This window comes from Vitis riparia, chromosome 7 (genome assembly GCF_004353265.1).
Source record: "Vitis riparia cultivar Riparia Gloire de Montpellier isolate 1030 chromosome 7, EGFV_Vit.rip_1.0, whole genome shotgun sequence".
Classification (NCBI taxonomy): Eukaryota; Viridiplantae; Streptophyta; class Magnoliopsida; order Vitales; family Vitaceae; genus Vitis; species Vitis riparia.
The window spans coordinates 16,495,763-16,516,819 of record NC_048437.1 but is presented as its reverse complement, the minus strand read 5'-3'; the positions used below and the strand labels follow the sequence as shown (position 1 = coordinate 16,516,819).

The following is a 21,057-nucleotide window of genomic DNA, read 5'->3' as shown; positions in this document are numbered from 1 at the left end:
CAAAGTAGTACAAAACTCATATCTCCAACTATAAAAATAAAAAACAAAGAATAAATAAAAAAATAAATGTTAGAATTTAAGTTTATATATTCTCATAATAGTAAATTGATGGCAATGATGCATATGTACTGTATGGTTAATGGAGATAGAGGTAGTTGGTCATCATATGGAGCTATATGTAAACAATGAGATGCAATAAAAGGGAACCTATCCCATACTCACAACTGGAATAAAAACAGTAGACTAGATATATCATGTATATCACTTTAAGAGACTCGACACAATTGTTGATAAAGTCAAGCTAAATAGACATTACCCTAACAATAGCTATCAACAACCTCAAAATCCTCTAGAAGAGGTTGAAACATAAGATACACCTTATCTCTAGACTTTTCTAAAAAATAAAACCTCTAATGAGTTGTAAGCTATATGCCTCGGTATAATGCCAAATAGACTACTCATCAACAACTAGTGTCAAAATAGGGAAGCTTTGACCTAACCATGTAACATGAATATGATCGATTGATTTTGCCGATTTATCATATCAAAACACAATTTATAACCTAATTCACTATTTTAGAGTAGCTTGTACCCGATCAAAAATGGTTTTAGTACAAGCTACCGTAGTATAGTGGTTTTTAGGTGTTGTTCACTAGGATGGATTATTCTCGGTAATTAAGGATTGAATGAGAGGATAAGAAATGATTGTGATCAAGTGAAATTTATTTGAAAATTCATGATGAAAATTCAATTTAACAATGGTCTCAAATTAAGAAGAACAGTGAAATGTAAAATAGAAGAAAATTAATAGGAACTGAAATTCTCGGAGTTAGAATTTTCTAGAAAACAAATTCCACAGTGAATAGATGTTGAGATCTAATTTTCATCAAGTTTTATTGAAAACTTAAATTTTCATCTAAACCGATTTTTTATTTAACTTTAGGTCCAAATCTAATTTCTCATCAAATTAGGTTATTTAATCCAAGAGATCCATTCAAATCATATATTCAATTCATCTTAAATTATCTTCCAATGATTCACACAATGCAATTATTCAATCTCATCAAATCTAGCTTTAAGAATTTAATGAGTCTACCAGTTTGCATTGTAGTAGTCATCTAAGACAATTTGAAGAGAAAAATCCCCAAAATTCAATTAATCAATCAATTGGATCAAATTACCTTTGTAATTCAAGCTCATTTCTCTAATTCACCATGGATCTTGCTTCTAGATCCTCATTTCTCTGAGAAAAATGAGATTTAGCCACTCATGCTTGGAGATTTGGTCTCACAAGGCATATTTAGCTAGTGAGAAAATGAGAGAAAATAAAGGAAAATAGACAATTCTATTGAGAGAGAAAATCTGGAAAATTCTACAATTAGAAGTGTCCAAAAAGCTTCTCACATGAGAAATTCAAGTTTCTACTTATAGGCCAAGGTCAAGTGGACACTTGGCAACCTCTCATTGGTCTTCTAGAATCTTCCAAATTTAAAGAAATTTGGAAGTTTAACATTTCGCATGAAATCTGGACATTTCGTATAACATATTCACATTTCACACAATCGTGCGAAATTCTAAGATGAGTGGTTATAGCATGTTGAAACACTTTCTAGACCATTTCGCATGAGTGTGTGAAATTTTCGCATGATCATGCGAAATCAACTTACACATCTTCCTTAGCTTGCAACCAATTTTCCTTCTTTAGTTCATTTTGTACAATGATGTGAAATTTTTGCATGATCATGCGAATCTGCAACATTTGGTTTTTGAGCTTTCCTTTGTCATTTATTCCATTTCCTTATTTTGATTCCACCTTAACTACTTCCAATTAGCTCAAATCCCGGTCCAAACCAATTGCTTTACTTATTTCATTATGCATTTGGATCACCATCAACATTATTTGTTATCTTCAATTTGAGTCATCTATTGTCACCAATTTATCAAAATCATACCTTGAAATGACTCCAAAACTTCATAAAACTTGTTAGTAACTCTTTCAAGGGAAACAACATGTTAATTGAGTGTTTTAGGCATAATTACTACTCAAAATATGTGAAACTCATGAGAATTATTATCTAAAATATTCTCTTTTTTATGATGATGACAATGTCCAAGAAAACATGATTTCAATGATAAGTCAATGATTCACATGGAGTTTTTAAAATTTCACACAAGTGTGCAAACTAGACAAGAAGGTGAAGTGTGTTGCAACTACTCTCTTCTTTTAAAAGAATTTGGCACAATCATGCAAAAATTGGCATGTACATGCAAATAGGTCAAGAGAGCTCTATCTTATTGTAGCCTTCAGCAGAATTTTTGCATGGTCATGCAAATTGGTCCAGAGGCTTAAAACTGCTGCAGTCATCCACATCAGTTTCGCACAGTCATACGAAAATTTCACATGATCATGTGAAATGAGACAAAGACTCATTTTTTTTCATTTTCAAAACTATGAAAACTCCCATGTTTTTGGCATGAATTCCCTTGTTTTTTGCGTGAATGTGCAAACCAATGATGGGCCATTAAAACTCCTTTTTCCTTACTTCATGCATTCCATCCATTCGAAAAGTCCGTTAAAACACAAATCAAAAAGTTGAAATGGATTTATTTAATGGAAACTAAAAGAAAAATAAATAAATCAAAAATCAAAATTCAAAGGAAAGTGGAGAAATGAGAAACCATTGGGCTAACTAGCCATTGACATGACTAAGCCCATTAACCTTTACATCAATACTCGATTTGGATATGGCTTGCAAACAATGAATGGACTTACTCCTTGGTACTTAAGCTTTCCCGAAAAAAGATGTGCTTGAAATAACCTTCTTTGAACTTGTTATTTTGAATAAGTTGGTCATGCCATTCCTTGAGCTTCTTTTTCATGGTCTTTGAATTATTATGCATACCATGCTTCATGGTTTTCACTTTCTTCAAGATGAAAGACCATTTCATTAACTTCAAAGGTTGAATTTCTTCATTGATCTTCCAAACTTCAATTCGTTCATTGGAAATTGTTTCACCAAGTTTTGAAAAATTATCTTCAACCTTTTCTTTCACTAGATCTTCCATAGGAAATTCAATCAAATGAGCCTCCATAAGTTCCTCCTCCTCTTTGGTACCATGCTTCTTACATGAACGAAAAATGTTCATTTCAATTGTCATGTTACCAAAGGTAAGTTGCGTCACCCCACTTCGACAATTAATCAATGCATTTTTTGTGGCAAGGAAAGGTCGGCCAAGTATAATAGGAACATGGTTGAGTCCACTAGTTCCTTGTTCTGTATCAAGCACCACAAAATCAACCAGATAATATAAGTTATCGATTTGAATCAACACATCTTCAATAATTCATTTTGGAAATTTAATTGATCTATCTACCAATGAAAGTGTGATAGAAGTAGACTTTAGTTTTCCAAGCCTAAATTGCTTATATACTGAGTAGGGAAGAAGATTCACACTTGCCCCTAAGTTTAAAAGTGCTCTTTTAAAAAAAGTGTTGCCAATATTCACCAAGATAGTTGGACATCCTGAATCCTTATACTTGATTGGGGTCTTATATTGAATGATTGCACTAACTTGTTCAGTCAAGAAAGCTTTTTTTTCAAATGCATTCCTCTATTTATGGTACACAAATCCTTAAGAGACTTGGCATAGGCTGGAACTTGTCTAATCATGTCAAGGAGTGGTATATTGACTTTTACTTGCTTTAAAACTTCAAAAATTTCTAGAGCATTATTTACCACTTTCTTAGATTGAAGAGCCATGGGAAAAGGTGGAGCTAAGAGCATATCCTTATTCATTTTAGCTTCACTCTTCTCCTCTTTCAAAACTTTCAGCTTTTGTTCTTTTACTCTTCTCATCATCTTCATTCTTCTCTTTCTTCTCTTTTGGTTTTGGCATAGGTTGATCAACTTGCTTACCACCTCTTAAGGTAATGGTTGCTTTGATTTCATCCTCTTTAGTAGAACTTTCACTTGTCTCTCCAATTTCATGGACTCCACTTGGATTTTGTTGGGGTTGTGAAGAAAATTTTCCTTTTTCTTGCATCGTATGCATGCTTATGAGTTTAGAAATAGCAAATTGCATATTATCAATCTTTTGTGTGAGATTGGTTTACAAGCTATCAAATTTATGATTGAAAGATGTCTCGACATGATCTATCCTTTGATTTACTTGAGTATTGATATTTTTTTTATCACTAATAAAATCTCCTAAAATTTTACTCAAGTTTACAATAGCTTACTCAACCAAAGAAACTTGTTGTGGAGAGTCTTCCATGACTTATTGGCTTTATGAGTATTGGCTTGAAGAAAATTGCTCTTGTCCACAATTCCATGACATGTTCAGATGATTCTCAACGAGTCTCTCCCCCATAGCTGGTATTGTAGGACAATCACTCACTTCATGTTCTATAGATTGACTACTAGAACATTGCTCCATGTAAATTGGATTGTCATATATTGCATTCATCTCATGAAATCCCTTACCTTCAAGTTCCTCTAGCCTTCTTGTAAAAGCTATCATTTTAGCTTGTAAATCAACATTTTCATTCAACATATACATTCCTCCATTTCAATTGCTTTGAGACTTAGACTTGTGTAAATCCCTTTCATGTGGCTCATCCCATGACCCTGATATTTCAACCACATAATTCAAAAATTCAAAGGCTTCATCAGGACTTTTGCTCATAAAGTCACCTCCACACATGGTTTCTAGCAATTGCTTCATAGTTGGCAACATGCCCTCATAGAAGTACCTCACCAACATCCATGTATTAAAACCATGATGAGGACAAGCATTGACTACTTCCATATATCTTTCCCAACAAGCATAAAAAAATTTATTGTTCAATGCCACAAAGTTGGTATTTTGCTTTTTCAAGCCACTAGTGCAATGTGTGGGAAAAAATTTCTTCAAGAAGGTTGTTTGTAGTTCCAAACATGACCTTATGCTTTGGGGCCTAAATGAGTTGAACCACAACTTAGCCTTATCCTTCAATGTGAATGGAAAAATCTTTAATCTTATAAGCTCTATGGATGCAGTCTCTTCTTGAAAAGTATGACATACTTCTTCAAAATCCTTTATATGAGTTTAAGGATTCTCATTCCCCATTCCATGAAATTGAGGGAAAAGTGGTACCAAGTAAGTTTTTATTACAATAGGCTCATTAGGAAGAATTATACAAGATCCCACGCCTATCCTTTGAGGATGCATATATTCTCTCATTGATCTAGACATGTGAGAATTATCATTGTTTGGTCTATGATGACTTTGTTGGTCTTTCCCTTGATTTTCCATTTCTTCAACAATTGGATCACAAACCAAAGATGGTTAGCAATGCAAGTCCTTTGCAATCTCTCCCTCAAATTTTATTCTTAATATAACATGCAATGGAGAGCCCATAAAACAAGCCAAAAAAACCACTACAAGAAAAAAGGTCTTCATTGACAGTTTTTCATCGTCAAGATAAGGTATATCTGTTAAGGTAGATCAATATTCACATATGTCGTCTATGCCAGTGTCAAGAAATGATAAAAGCTAGCTTGACATATGCATATGTTAAGTAGACCTTATTTCTATCAATGTAGGAATCTTATTAATATGACATATGTTAAAATGTTTCTTCCACTTTAGTCAAGGTTAGGTTAAACATATGTGAAGGTTAACTCATTGTTTTGTCAAGATTATATTCAATATATGTTAAGCTTAAGTATGATATATGTCAATGTTGTTTTATATGCTTTTAAATTTAATTTACACATATGTCAAGAATGTTTTTTGTTATTTTTTTTTTTCAAAGTTGAAATTTTAATATGTTAAGGTTCTTTTATTCTTATGTCAAGGAATACAATTTCTTTTATGTCAAGATTTCTTTATCCATATAAAGGAAATTGTTTTATTTCATATCAAGGTTGCATATGGAACATGTCAACAACCTAACCTGTTGCCCAAATAATCTGCATCAAAATTGGACCTGTTGTGTGTGTGTATATATATATATATAAAGTACATGAATGTATAAAATATACTTAAAAAAAAAATATGAACATGTAGGCAAATATATTGACAAAAAAAAAAAAAAAAACCTTAATATCCTTGCATAATCTTATATTATCTCACATACATCCAAAAAAAGGCAAATATGTACCCAAAAATCCAATAGTTATACATGATAAATATAATGTAGCCATGATCTTGTGCCTTCAAAAGTGTTGTAATTGCTGCAAATGCCACCAAATCTTCTGCAAGTAAGAAAAAAAAATCAGTATATGTTTATATTTGAAAGATTAATAAAAGGATATAAACATGTATCCAAATATATTCCCAAACAACCTAACAACTATATAAAATCTTGTTATCTTGTCAAATATATATGAAAAAAGAATAGATATTTACCCAAAAATAACCAAATATCAAGTAGCTGTACATGATAACAAAAATTTATGCGTGATCTTCTCCTCTAAAAACTGCAGCACTGCAAATGTCACTAAACCTTTGGCAAGAAAGAAAAAAGTAACATTATTTTATATTTATTTTTTAAATTTTATTAAAAATTCAATGAAAAAAAATCTACATCCAATGTATATTAAACATGTCACCTAATCTTTTGCAAGTATGAAAAAAAAACAACATTATTTTATATTTGCGTTTGAAAGTTCATTAAAAAGATATAAATATGTATCCTAAATATATCAAAATGTATCCACAAACAACCCAGCAAGTATACATGATCTTATACTATTATCAAATAATCCAAAACATAGTTCTAAACCAAGATTAGAACACTAGATGTATCCACTCATGACTACTATCTACCACTCATTTTCATCCAATTCCACTCATAGTGAGAAACTCGATTCAATTAGTCCAAAACTGCATGCAACAGTGACTAAACATGGGTTTGAATCCAATCTTCCTGTCATGAATTCTATACTAGACATGTATTGCAGGTGTAGTTGTTTCTTTGAAGCAAATAGATATTTCTATGAAATGAATCAAAGGGATTTGATCACATGGAACACCTTGATCGCGGGATATGAAAGATCCAATCCAACTGAGACATGTAAATAGTCCTTTATCTGATGCCACCAATATCTGATTCTTTGTTTAAATATACTTAAAGTATTCTCAAAACTGTGTTTGCTTGCTATTTTCACAGCAAGAAACTTGTTGACTGGCTTGCCAGAGAATATTGGAAGGCTTTCACGTCTCATTCGTCTTGACTTTCATCAGAACAGTGAGTGAATCTAGTCTCTACAAGGTTTTTCCAGTATGTATGTAAAGTTTTAGAGGAATTAATAGTGGTTTTTAAGTATACTCTTTTATCTGAACTATTTTCTCTCAACTCTTCTAATGAAACATGTGCATCTGAGTTATGCAGGAATTTCATCAATACCAGCATCAATAAAGGGCTGTTGTTCCCTTGCAGAGTTTTATATGGGGTCATATTCTCATTCCTTGTTGCAAAAAAATTTAGATATTTGGGAGTGTCTGGTGTATGTAGATTTTCTTTCATTTTAAATCTTTTTATATTTGATATTCATCTAGTTGTTGTGGCTTCAAGTTTTAAGAATAACGTGTTGTCTTTGCTACCAGCAGAGATTGGGGCACTTTCTCTTTTAGGGACATTAGATTTTCACTCAAACCAGGTGGGTAGACATTCTATATTCAGTTTAAGTATAAAATTTATCCGACCAGTGTCAAATTCTTCTGAGACTTCGGATATAACCTCTTTGAGTGATTTATCCTACATGTTATTTCTTCTTATCTTAGTTAGCTTCACATTTACCAACATTATGGCTGCCGCGTGACCTTAGCATTTTTGAATTGTGGACAACAGATTCATGGGAGGATTATTCGAAGAGGCCTTGATGGGAATTTGGCCTTGTCTAATGCCCTTATAGACATGTATTCCAAATGTGGAAATATTGCTGATTCGCACCAAGTTTTTGGGGGTATGTCTCGTAGAGATTTGGTTTCTTGGACTACCATGATGATTGGGTATGGGACTCATGGGTATGGAGAAGAGGTTGTTGAATTGTTTGACAAGATGGTCAAGTCAGATATTAAGCCTGACTGAGTCTTATTTATGGGCATTCTTAGTGCTTGCAGTCATGCTGGACTTGTAGATGAAGGCTTGAGATATTTTAAATTAATGGTGGGTGATTATAAAATTAGTCCAGACCAAGAGATTTATGGGTGTGAAGTGGATTTGCTAGGACATGCTGGGAAAGTTGAGGAAGCTTATGAACTCATAGAGAGCATGCCATTCAAGCCTGATGAGTGCGTTTGGGGGCCATTTCTTGGAGCTTGTAAAGCACACAGGTTTCCCAATTCCAGAAAATTAGCTGCTCACAGGATATTGGATCTGAGGCCTAATATGGCAGGGACTTATGTGATGCTATCAAATATATATGCAGCTGATGGTAAGTGGGGGAGTTTGTAAGGCTGAGAAAGTTGATGAAAAGAATGGGAAATAAGAAGAAGACTGGTAGGAGCTGGGTCGAGGTAGGAAATCATGTCTATAGTTTTGTTGTTGGGGATGAGGTCCCCAAAATAGAGGGGATATATCAAGTTCTGGAAAATTTGATTGGGCATATGAAGGAATCAAGGTATGTTCCTGATTTAGATTGCTTGATATATGACTTAGAAGATGGCACTTGAGAAGCAGTTGAAGTCCAAAAGGTGAGAAAACCATATACAAATGGAGGATTGAAGAGAGTCATTTGATTTTTATGACCAACCTCGAAGTGGGTACTAGCAAGAAAGTTTCGAGGTGAATTGACCTTTCCATCTTTGAAAGAGATCCTATTTTATTATAACAGAGAAGAAGAATGATCTGTAGTAATAACATGATGGTGTGCAACAAATAAGACATCTTATCAGATCAGCAAAGACCATTGTTTGTATATACAAAATTCATAATGTACTTATCTTATGACCTTAATTTGTACTACAACACATTAATAACCAAAGAGAAATGCATTGAAAGATTATTCTTCAACTTACTTGGTTGTGAGTGCCCTTTGTTGTTTGGGACAACTTCTAGGACTGCAGCTTTAGATTTTGATAACATGTTTACAACCTCAAATCCATGGATGTGAAATGAAAGACAAGATGTGTTATTTAAAATGCATACCATGTAGGACTAAGACATTCAACTCCTAAACCAAATTCAGGTTGATACGATCTTTGAAAATTTTGAAATCTCAAATTTAATCACTAGCAAGGAGCTAACCTTAACTTGTTATGGCATTGGCAAACCAAAAACTAATTGATAAGAGGAGCTTTCCTTCCATGGTGAACACCATTTCAATGGAGAGGAAGAGTGGCACTTTCCTTTATGTTGGATAACATTTCTATGAACCTGCAAGATTAACAAAAGGCAAGGTTAAACTCATTTTGTAGCATTACTAAGACAGCCAAGTAAAATATGCTTTAGATAGATTATGTATCCATTTTTATTCATAAAATCTACATCCAATGTATATTAAACATGTCACCTAATCTTTTCCAAGTATGAAAAAAAACAACATTATTTTATATTTGTGTTTGAAAGTTCATTAAAAAGATATAAATATGTATCCTAAATATATCAAAATGTATCCACAAACAACCTAACAAGTATACATGATCTTATACTATTATCAAATATATATATATATATATAAGATATTTACTAAAAAAGAACCAAAAATTAAATAATTATGCATGATAACAAGAATTTATACATGATTTTATACTCTAAAAATTGCAAGTGCTACAAATGCCACCCAACCTCTTGCAAGTAAAAAAAAAAAAAACAACATTACTTTAAGTCTATATTTGAAATTTTACTAAAATGATATTAACATGTACCAAAATTTATGCGAAAAGAATCCAACAAACATACATAATAAAAAAAAAACATGAATTAGTACTTTCATCAAATGTATCTTTTAAAAGATATAGGTATGTACCCAAAAGTATCCAAAACTTCAGCATCTATGCATGACAATTAGATCTTACATATGATCTTGTCATCTCAAAATTGCAACAACTGCAAATGTCACCTGAAACCTTGCAAAGAGAAAAGATGCAACATTAATTGAAATTTATGTCTGAAATTTTATTAAAAAATTATAAATTAACATACCCACTATACTTGGTCTAAGATAAGAGTGCTAAAAAATGAGACCCATTCAGATCTCACTTCATCTAACTCAGCTCGTGAATAGGTTTTTTTTCCTTCAAACTAAAATATATGACAAGAGAAAATATGTTATTGTGAAACATTAAATATATGTATAAGTTCTCATGTACTTATGAAAATACATAGGCAGATAAACCTGAGATGTTATGAGACTTCTATTTGCAATTATGTCTCGCATGTATCGCATGACAAAATATCCGCACATGACACCATCCAACTGTTTGGGCCCCTATGAGCAAAATTATAGCAACAAAATTTCACAATCAAATATGACATCATATAAATTTGGTCAATTTTTTCATCATTCACATTTTAAATTTAAAAAAAGAATGAATGACATAATGTTAGTTTCAAGTAAAATTTGCACCTAAATTATACTCAATACATGTCTAGCATAATACCTTAAGCTCTCATGTTTACAACTTGGAGGGTTAAATTAGGTAAAATATAAGAATGTACAATAACATGTAAATGTGAAATATGGAGAGAAAAAAAATGAATAGATAAAGGTAATGATTAATTATATTTATTAAGAATAGTGATTAACTTTAAAAAAATATAATAGTTAACGTCTATGTGAGAATATCCCTTGGAAAAGATCATGACTTTGAAGACTTCATTAAGGTAAATCAATCAAGCTTCAAGAGCAATTATCGATAATATATTTGGAAATATGTAGTATTAACCTCATTTTACATCTCATAGATTGACATTATAGAAGAGAAATGCAATTAGTAATTATAAGGAATAAATGTTTTACATATGAACAATTTGATTGAAGATGGACAAAAGAGTAAAGAGTTTTGATTAAAGAGAGAAAGAGAGAGAGAGAGGTTGTGCCTTACAAGAAACATCTAAACTAAATATAGGATGTATATAAGACATACTAAGGTTAAAAGAAAGATATAAAGAACAACTCACACCTAAGTAACATGATCAAAGCTATCTAAAGGATCCCCATTGCTTCCTTACCCACACACACATCTAAATTGTTCTAAAGGATTGTAAATGCTATGGATATAGTGATCAAAATGTAATAATTGTTCTTCCTATGACCAACATTTCAAATTGACTAATTATGTATATGTTAATTTTTTTATGCTTGAATTTTCTAAGGTTTGATCTTCCACATCATAATACAATTGAAAAAAGTCTTCTAGTCATGCATTTTTAACAAAAATTTTACTATTTTTCTTCTAGTTTCTATTACTATTTCTTGAAATATTAATTGTAGAAGGTAAAAATGGATCATAAATCTTTCAATCACATGAAAAAATGGGTTTGTTCTTTTTTAGTACTACTTCATTAATCAATAGTGGAATAATGGACATATGAGTGCATTGTATTCATAGCATTTTAGATTATATTTTCGTAAGGTAGTGAAACAAACATATATGGTATCCTTCTCAACTCAAGTTAGAAATAGGAAATAATAACAAAAACAATTATAAACTAAGAAAATTCATATATATATATATATATATAGGTATATATTCATGTGAGAGAAAGCCATATAGAATCTTTACATTTCAAAAATCAAGTAAATTTTCATTCAAGAAAGCAACTGAAATGTAGGTAAGTCTTCAAAAAGTTTAGGAGAAAAAAAAAATGTAACCTCAACAACCATCCACTTGAGCTCTTTTTTAGATCCTTTCTTCTTTTGAGATACAAAAATTCGAAACCCCCTACAAAAAATAAGATTACATTAGTGTTCGTTTTGAGATATGAAAACTAAAATTATGGTAGGCTTACATGTTCACAATATCTTTTATATCTTGGTATGGCTGTTGCAATTGTGAGTCTAAATAGTAGACTATTTGTGATTTGAGGTCAATTACAGCCAAAACCCAATGAAACCTACAATATATTAACATATAATTTAGATAAATAGCATTTATAAGGCTAAGAAATTAAAAACAATTATGATTAACAACTTACCTTGGGTTATATGGAAGAAAAACCAAGTCTACCAATTTGGAGTCAATTAGGCGATCAGCAATGAACCTTGCTCTTTTTTCAATTTGTGGGGCTATTGTTCCAGCCTTGGACACCATTCCTGGATGAATAAATATAATTTTCTCCTGTAGTGTCTCATCCAGATGTTCATGCAACCACCTAATGAAATATCACCCAATTTAGAATTACTTAACAAAAAAAAAAAAAACAGCTTCTACTTATTTATATCATGAATGTAACATAAAGATTTACAACAAAATCTCACCAAATATAGAAAACATATGCAATTCATAGTCAACTCTTTTGCAGATATTACATCATTCATTTCACTTGTCAAGAGGAAAGTTTGAAATTTCATCCCAAAAACATTGATTGGAAAGTCAACTTTGGGTGCCGGTTTACCCTCCAACATTGCTGAAACTGTTTTAGAAAACAGTTGTACATCTCTAGGATTCTCATATTTGATTTTCTTTGGGGATGCTTGTATCTTCTTCATTTTATTCTTCCTTTTGCCAACATCCTAAACACATAAATAGATGCATGACATTAAACTGAAAAATAAAGAAACCAAGAGTGTAGGAAAATATAACTCAACTTTGAAAGTTTGGGTATAACGTTATTCACCTCATCATCATCATTTATCACAAATGCAATAGGCCACAAAACCTCATATCTAACACCCTCCCTTATTGTCCTAATGTTTTCAAAAAGTGGGAATGGAAGAAGTGCATTAGGTTGAAGAGGGTAAAGGATGACCACTAATATATCAGCACCATCAATGGAAATCTGTGAATCTCGTAAATAAGTTCCATATGCAACAATGTTATCTTTAGTTTCAAGAGCTAATTTGCATTTATAAACCTGTAAAAACATATTTTGTAATCCTTAGTCTTTCATTATAGTTATTTTATATATTGTTTTTATAAATTTAACTTAGAAAAAGGCATATATACCTGAGTTAGTGGAGAAGCTTTTTGAGTCCCTTGTGCTGATAGGTTCTCCACATGAGCACTATCATGAGTCTTCCCTCCTATTTCTTCATGTTGCAACAATTGTTTCCTTATGTTTGTGCTGCTCACTTCAGAGCGGGGTGTGAGGGGTTCTTTTTTTCCAGCTTTCAAAGCAATGATCTCCTCTTCCAAGCTCTTGACTTTCTCCATTAACATCCTTTGACATTCCTCCTCTTCAAGAGTTTTTGTGGGTTTTGGTGTGTTGAAGAATTGTTTGGTCTTTTTTTTTCCACCTTTTCCTCTAACCCGTCCAGGATGCTCTAATGTACCTAATGCTAAAGTGAGGATATCCTTTTGGCCAACACATGTGATCTTCCCTTCCTCAACAGCCTTTGTCAACTCATCCTCCAAAAAAATATAAGATACTTCAAAAGTCATATTAAATAAAAAAAAACAAATGAAATTGACTAAAACTAAGTATAGGTTTGACAACTTACAATCTTTTCCACTACAGGCCTCGTAACTTCATCATATTCACCTTTTTTCAATCTTGCTAGCTTCCACAAGATCCATCTATCAATAGGTTTCCTCGAACCTATCTTTTGCATCTATCAAAAAACAAAAAAGTGAAGTAATTAAACTTTACAAAAGTAAATGTCCAACAAAATAAAATATACTAATTCAACTTACCAATTCTTCTTGAAGTCCTACATATCCTTTCCTACTCACTCGATGAATATAAACGTATTTTGCCCTTCTTTCTTTTCCTTTTTTTGATTTAACTTGAAACTCTTTTGACAACCTATTAGCCACTAACTTTCTCCAGTCTTCAATTGGAATGTAATTATATTCAGTTGGTGGCTGCAAAAGATACTCGGGCTTATCCTTATAAGGCAGGATATACTCTTTTGTCAATCTGTGCCAGAATGACCTAAAGTTAGTCCCAATGGATGATATGACGTTGTTTTTGCTATTCTCATCAACCAAGAATGCACCCTAAAATATAAGATCTTAATTATTTACACAAAATAAAGGAAAATAATTTCATTAGATTACTACATGCTTTATAAGAAGATATTGATTATTTAATAATCATGTCAGTCTACACAAAATATAGAAAAATAATTTCAATAGATTTCTATATACCTTAACGCAATCCCATAATTTCTCCTTCAATTCCACAGGCACTACTCGCCAATCAGTATGATAAACTGGCACCATGGTTCGTGCTAACACACCCATGTATGATACAAGCTGTACATATCCCTCACCCACTCACTCACCATCATCATTATATTGAATGTCAATTTTCAGTCCTTCACTTCTCTTTTTAGCAATTTCAGGTTTTAAAGTTGGGCCTCTTAACCTTTTTGGTGAAGTAATCTTCTGTTTTCCTTCCTTTTCATCCATCTACATGACAATCAAAAGAATATGATTAATCTCATAATACATACATACATACATACATACATACATACATACATACATACATATATATATATATATATATATATATATATATATATATATATATATATATCTTACATTCAAAAGTAAAACATGATATTTTAATAGTTACCTACTTTTTATCTCTTCTTGGTGGAGCCATCCGTAAAAATGTAGCACTTTTCTCCCAAGTTCCCAAATAATTCAGAATTAGGCAATAATAAACAACACTTGAAAATGTATCTCAACTAAATCTAAAGAAATTAGTTACGAAATGATTTCATAAGTATGAATAAATCATTGTTGTACAAACTTTGCAATACATGAAAATTAATCTTAAATGTTGATTATGAAATATGCATAAAATTAATAGGCTAATCTATTGCTAAACCTCAACAACAACATATCATCGAGTTTAAAGAAAATTACCATGACTTATCTTATAAATACACACACACACACACACACATTCTACCATTATAGCTTAGTTAAATTACATCTATTTTAGTCACTACTGTTATAAGGTCCTAATTGGAATGCATGTTTCTAGTTAGGATGCAATACTCATAAAATGAAGTTTAAGAGTGTGGGTTGAGGATGCATTGCAAGGTGTTTGATTTTCCTACTATTAAGCATATAAGTATTAATCATGGCTTCACTTACACAATATTGAGGATGGAGTAATGTCACTAATAGTTAACAATAACAAACCAAAGACTACATTCGTTGAAGTAAAATAAATTGAATAAGATTTTCTCTAAATTCACATAAAGTCAAAAATCCACCAAATTCACATTAATGAAACTTTATTTGAATTTTTTAAAACTAATGTTATTCAATTACACAAAAATTGCAACTTGATCAATTATCTCTCAAAAGTTTTGTTCTCTAGCATAAACAAGTGACCTAAAACAAAGGAAGGAGCAAGAAAATAAAAATTATGGTATTCATACACCGTTTCAGTTGGAAATAAGAATATTCAACTATCAATTAAAACATATTTTTCCATTGTTAGATGACTCCTAACGAAGATCAACTTCATATAAGGTAGGTTGTTATTATGTTTACAGTTAATTCATATATGTTATTTATTAATGTTTCAAACCGGTTCATTATGGGTTGGTGGATTCAATCTATCTTCCCATAAAACCTTTTGCTTTGTTTTGCATAGTACGTAGTTTAACACTTTGATTTAAAGTTTTTAATTCAAATCTATGGAAACCTTCAATGCAATCACCCCTTAAATTATTTAAAAGTTGAATCAATATGAAATAAGTGAGTAATGGCTTTATCTTGTCTAATCTTAAATTAAACATATAATATCAACATATAAGCAACATTTATTTAACTACATATCAATTAAGCTCAAATGAAAGTTCAAACTATTCAAAATATATAAATATGATGCTAACTACATTTATTTAGAATAGCTTAGCAAGTATATAATAATAAAAATATATTTGACAAGAATAAAATAAAAACATAACATTGTCGAGCATCATATTGTATATTAACAATAACTCAAAAATCACATAATACACTTAGTAATCATAATCACAACCAAAAAAAAGTATTAAGCTTAATTTTCAATCCAAATCCCCTCACAATCAATACGCATACAAATTTCATCATAATCTTCAACTTCATCAAAAGACTTAATATTAGGCATCCCATTCGCAAATGGGTGATGCTCCATATAATTGTCGGCTATGGTGTCATCACCTTCTATGTCAAACAACTCCATTTTTGGCCTTGATAATACAATAGACCATCTTGGATCAACTTGATCTTCTACATAAAAAACTTGTTGGGCTTGCGTTGCCAAAATGAAAGGATCTGATTTATGTCCTATCTTGCTCAAATCAACAAATGTAAAACCAAGCTCATCAACTTTGACACCATTCTTGCTATCAACCCAATCACACTTAAAAACACAAATGTTAAACATGTTATAATCAAGGTCCCATATCTCTGTGATAATCCCATAAAAACACATGTCACCAAGCACAGGACTCTTATCTTTGGAACTTGCAATTTGCATGGTCGATGCCACAATACTAACACCACTATTTTGGTTGACTCGTGCCTCATCACGGTTCTTGATGTGGTAACGACAACCATGAATGATATATCCAGGGTACGTAAGACCTTGTTGTCTTGGTCCTTGTGCAAGCCACTTAAGTTCCTTTTCAATAGGTTCTTTCTTACTTATGTCATCTGAAACCTATAAGGTTCATTAATGATATGTAAGTTAATGTCATTTAAATTTTGTAAGCATTAAATTTTAAGGGGAGTATGAATAGTTTCATACCTTTTTTCTAAGCCAATAACTAAATGTGTGCACATGTTCATCCTCTAGCCACTTCACTCTCTTTGATTGATGAGGATATTTTGTCTTCAAATATTTCATATGTTCACTATCAAGAAAAAATAGGCAAGTCATGGTTTGTATAAACATTAGTTAGAGTTTTAAAATCAAATATTCGCATATATGACACTTACTCAATAAACGGTTGTACAATGGTTGTATTTTGTAGAACATAATGATGTGCTTGCTCCACCAATTTGTAATCATGAATAGTTATTGCACGACCACCAAGTAATGGTTTCCCATATTTCCATTCATCTTTCATACTAGAAGGAATCCCAATTGCATCCATGCCCGATAAATACTCTATACAAAACTCTAAGGCTTCCTCTGCAATATAGCACTTAGCAATGCACCCTTCTGGACGATTATGATTTCGAACATAACCCTTGAGGACTTTCATGTACCTTTCAAATGGGTACATCCATCTCATATACACTGGTCCACATAATCTAACCTCTCTTACCAAATGCACTATTAAATGAAGCATGATGTCAAAGATGGAAGGTGGAAAATACTTCTCTAGCAAGCACAAAGTCACCACTATGTCCTGTTGTCTATCATTCAATCTTGACACATCCACCACCTTTGCACAAAGTGCATTAAAGAAAAAACACAATCTTGTAATGGCATATCTGACATGCTTAGGCAACACGGATCTTATTGCTACTGGTAGTAGTTGTTGCGTAAGTGCATGATAATCATGGGACTTAAGACCATTAAGCTTTAGCTCTTCCATGGACACAAGGTTTCTAAAGTTTGAACAATAACTTTTTGGAACCTTCAAATCAGCTAAAGTCTGCAATACAATTTTCTTCTCCTTTCTACTAAGAGTATAGCATGCAGGAGGAAGATAAGTTCGCTTCAACCCAAACCTTGGTGCTAAGTCAGGCCTTAAGCCCATTTCGAGAAGATCAAGTCGAGACTTTATTCCATCCTTTGTTTTACCTGGAATGTTAAGCAAAGTTCCAATGATGCTCTCGCAAACATTTTTCTCTATATGCATGACATCCAAGTTGTGTCGGATATAAAAATATCTCCAATATTCAAGTTCAAAAATATAGACTTCTTTTTTCCAGCAACTTGTTGGATTAGCAAAGGATTCACATTGTTTAGCCTTTTTTTTTTCCCCATGAGTTATGAATCATATCAACCTTTGTAAATATTTCATCTCCAGTAAGTTCTTTTGGAGGTAACCTAAACTCTTGTTCACCATTAAATGCCTTTTTTTGCTTTCTAAATGGATGGTTGCATGGAATAAATCTTCTATGCCCGGTGTATGAGTTCTTATTCCCATGTTTTAGCCAACGTGAATTTGTTTCTTCACCACATATTGGACAAGCATAATATCCCTTAACGGTGCAACCAGACAAGTTTCCATATGCAGGGAAATCATTAATCGTCCATAACAAAATAACCTTTAATGTGAAGAACTCTTGTTGATGTGCATCATAGGCTTTCACCCCTACCTCCCATAATGTTTTCAAATCATCGACTAATGGTGCCAAATAAACATCGATATCCTTACCAGGTTGTCGTGGTCCTGATATTAGTAAAGATAACATCATAAATTTCCTCTTCATGCATAACCAAGGGGGAAGGTTGTAAGTTATTGTGAGAACAGGCCAACAACTATGCCTACTGGTCATGGAGCTATGAGAATTGATACCATCTGCTGAAATGGCAAGTCTAAGGTTCCTACAATCCGAAGCAAATTCAGGCCACATTTGGTTCACTAGTTGCCATGTTCGGGAATCCACTGGGTGTCGAAGTTTACCATTATTTTCTCTTCCTTGTGCATGCCATTTTAGGTCTTTCGCTATTTTGGGAGATTGAAACATCCTCTTAAACCTAGGGATGGGTGGGAAATACCACAACACTTTTGTAGGAATCCTCTTAGTGTTTCTTGCCCCTGCCTTGTTTACCTTCCACCTTGACGTTCCACAAGTAGGACATGAAGATGCTTCATTTAACTCATTCCTGTATAGTATGCAATCATTTGGGCATGCATGTATCTTTTTGCATTCCATCCCTAATGCATTCAATGTTTTCTTTGCCTCATACATGGATAAGGGCATCTCATTGTTGACCGGGAGCATATCCCCTAATATTTGGAGTAAATCTGAAAAGCTTTTATCTGACCACCCATATCGTGCCTTCACATTGTACAATTTAACTAGTGTAGAAAGTTTTGTGAACTTTATACAACTAGGATACAAAGGTTTTTCAGCATCTTCAAGCAATTTTTTAAATGACATTGGGTCTGTCATAAACTCATCTTCTATAGCATGAACCATTTCTACTGTACTAGCAACGTCACCACAATCCATCATGTCATAACGTTGTGCCATTTCAGTTGGTTGGCTACTAGTAGGACCTGCTTCTCCATGCCAATACCATGTACAATAACTCTGGTCAATTCCATTGAAAAATATATGTTCCCGAATCTTGTTAGGTGTATGATGTATTAAGTTTCCACATCGCATACAAGGACAACGAATTCCACGTTGATTGGGACAATGTTCTAATGCAAAATTAATGAAGTATTCAACTCCTTCCTCGTACTCCCTTGACATTCTATCTTTAGACATCCAACTTCGATCCATTCTATGATTCAAATACACAATGAATTAATCATGAGGAATTTTAACATTAGAATCAACTTGTTAAGAGTAAGGGCTCTTGCTCCATGCATTAGACATTTTTTTTTTTTTTTTTTTTGTCAACAAAAGCAATTGTTTTAACACTTTTGAAATGTTAATGTTGTATCATATATCAAAAGGTTTCATCATGTAATATATCCATGTTGTCTACAAGTATATGAAAGTGGGGTGGTTAATTATAAAAATTGTCTTATTCAATTCATGTCATTGTAGTTAATGCCACAAATTATCAATTTAAAATTTCTATTACTTCATGATATTTCATCTTATTAAATACATTTAATTTCATTACGTATTGAACCAAAGTAATAAATGTGGTTCTCTTATAGAATTATGATCCTATCTAGTTGATGTGCTACCATGCAAATGAGCAATAAATATATCTTACATTTGTTTAAGTCTTTATTCACTCTCGAATCGTCAAAGATAATTTATTATGCATATTTCTGTAAAATTAAAATAAAATTATATATCAAAATATTAAACCAAGAAACATAATTAACTCTCATGATTCTATCTTGTTAAACTAATATCAACTTATACTACATGTCTTATGCATTCTAACATCTCCAACTTCCTAGTTTAGGTGGTGGTTCCTATCCCATATAGGAATACATAATCCCTACATGTCAACAACTATTATGTTTCGTTTCATTTTAGAAAAATTTCGGCAGCATTTCCCTATAGTTCTCCAAGTACACAAAATGGAGAAGGCATATTATTTAGCCTTGTCCAAATATGCACCCAGAGAACAAAAGGAACGACTGTCGAAATTTCTAAAAAATGAACCAAGCATAAGAGCATAACTTCAAAGATATTATGTTTTCCTTATATTGTCCAATTGGACAATTCAAGCATCATTTGTAGAAAAAAATAGTCTCATTCACATGCTAGACAAATTTAGAAGTTGTCAACTTCAAAGTTGTTCATCAATGAACCATTTTCATTCTTTGACAACTTAAATGTCCTTAGCATGTAATAAGAGAAATTTTTTCATACAAGGATGCTAGAACGGGAAGTCTAATGTTTCATGCATGAACTTATTTATATCCTATCTAAGTATCCTAAACACATTAAAATGAAATACATTTAATTCCTTTAACATATTTGTTATTTGCCTAGTAAAGGAAAAAAGAAATATATTTACCTGAAAACTTATGAGTAGAGAAATTTAATTACACTTGGCAACAAACAAACAAAAGTTAATACTCAAAATATAAAGTCATCAACGTCACATTCAATGGAATCAAATTAAATCAAAAGTAAACCCACCCACCCACTAGACCAAATCTACTAACCATCAAATAACTCAATTGCAAGTTTGATTATTTATGTTCAATTTCCTTTATAAAAAAATGAAGTATTGACAAGTTAGAGTTTCATTGGAAAGTATAGAGAGAGAGAAATCGGGGAGAGTAAAGAATTACCTTAACAAGACTTGTCCCTTGAAATTGTCCTCTAGTGATTGAGAAATTAAAAAGCTAA

At 32.1% G+C, this 21,057-nt stretch overlaps 1 protein-coding gene and 1 pseudogene across 1 annotated transcript; one reads left to right on the top strand and one right to left on the bottom strand.

The window, feature by feature from the left end:
- The first annotated feature begins 7,748 nt into the window (after window positions 1-7,748).
- LOC117918094 lies at window positions 7,749-8,661 on the top strand (annotated as a pseudogene).
- A 7,459-nt stretch (window positions 8,662-16,120) lies between these two features.
- On the bottom strand, window positions 16,121-17,813 carry LOC117918093. Its single transcript, XM_034834619.1, has 2 exons — window positions 17,061-17,813; window positions 16,121-16,765 (listed from the first exon to the last, which is right to left on the bottom strand). The coding sequence occupies exons 1-2, from the start codon at window positions 17,811-17,813 to the stop codon at window positions 16,121-16,123; spliced, it is 1,398 nt and encodes a 465-aa protein (XP_034690510.1).
- Window positions 17,814-21,057: the final 3,244 nt, after the last annotated feature.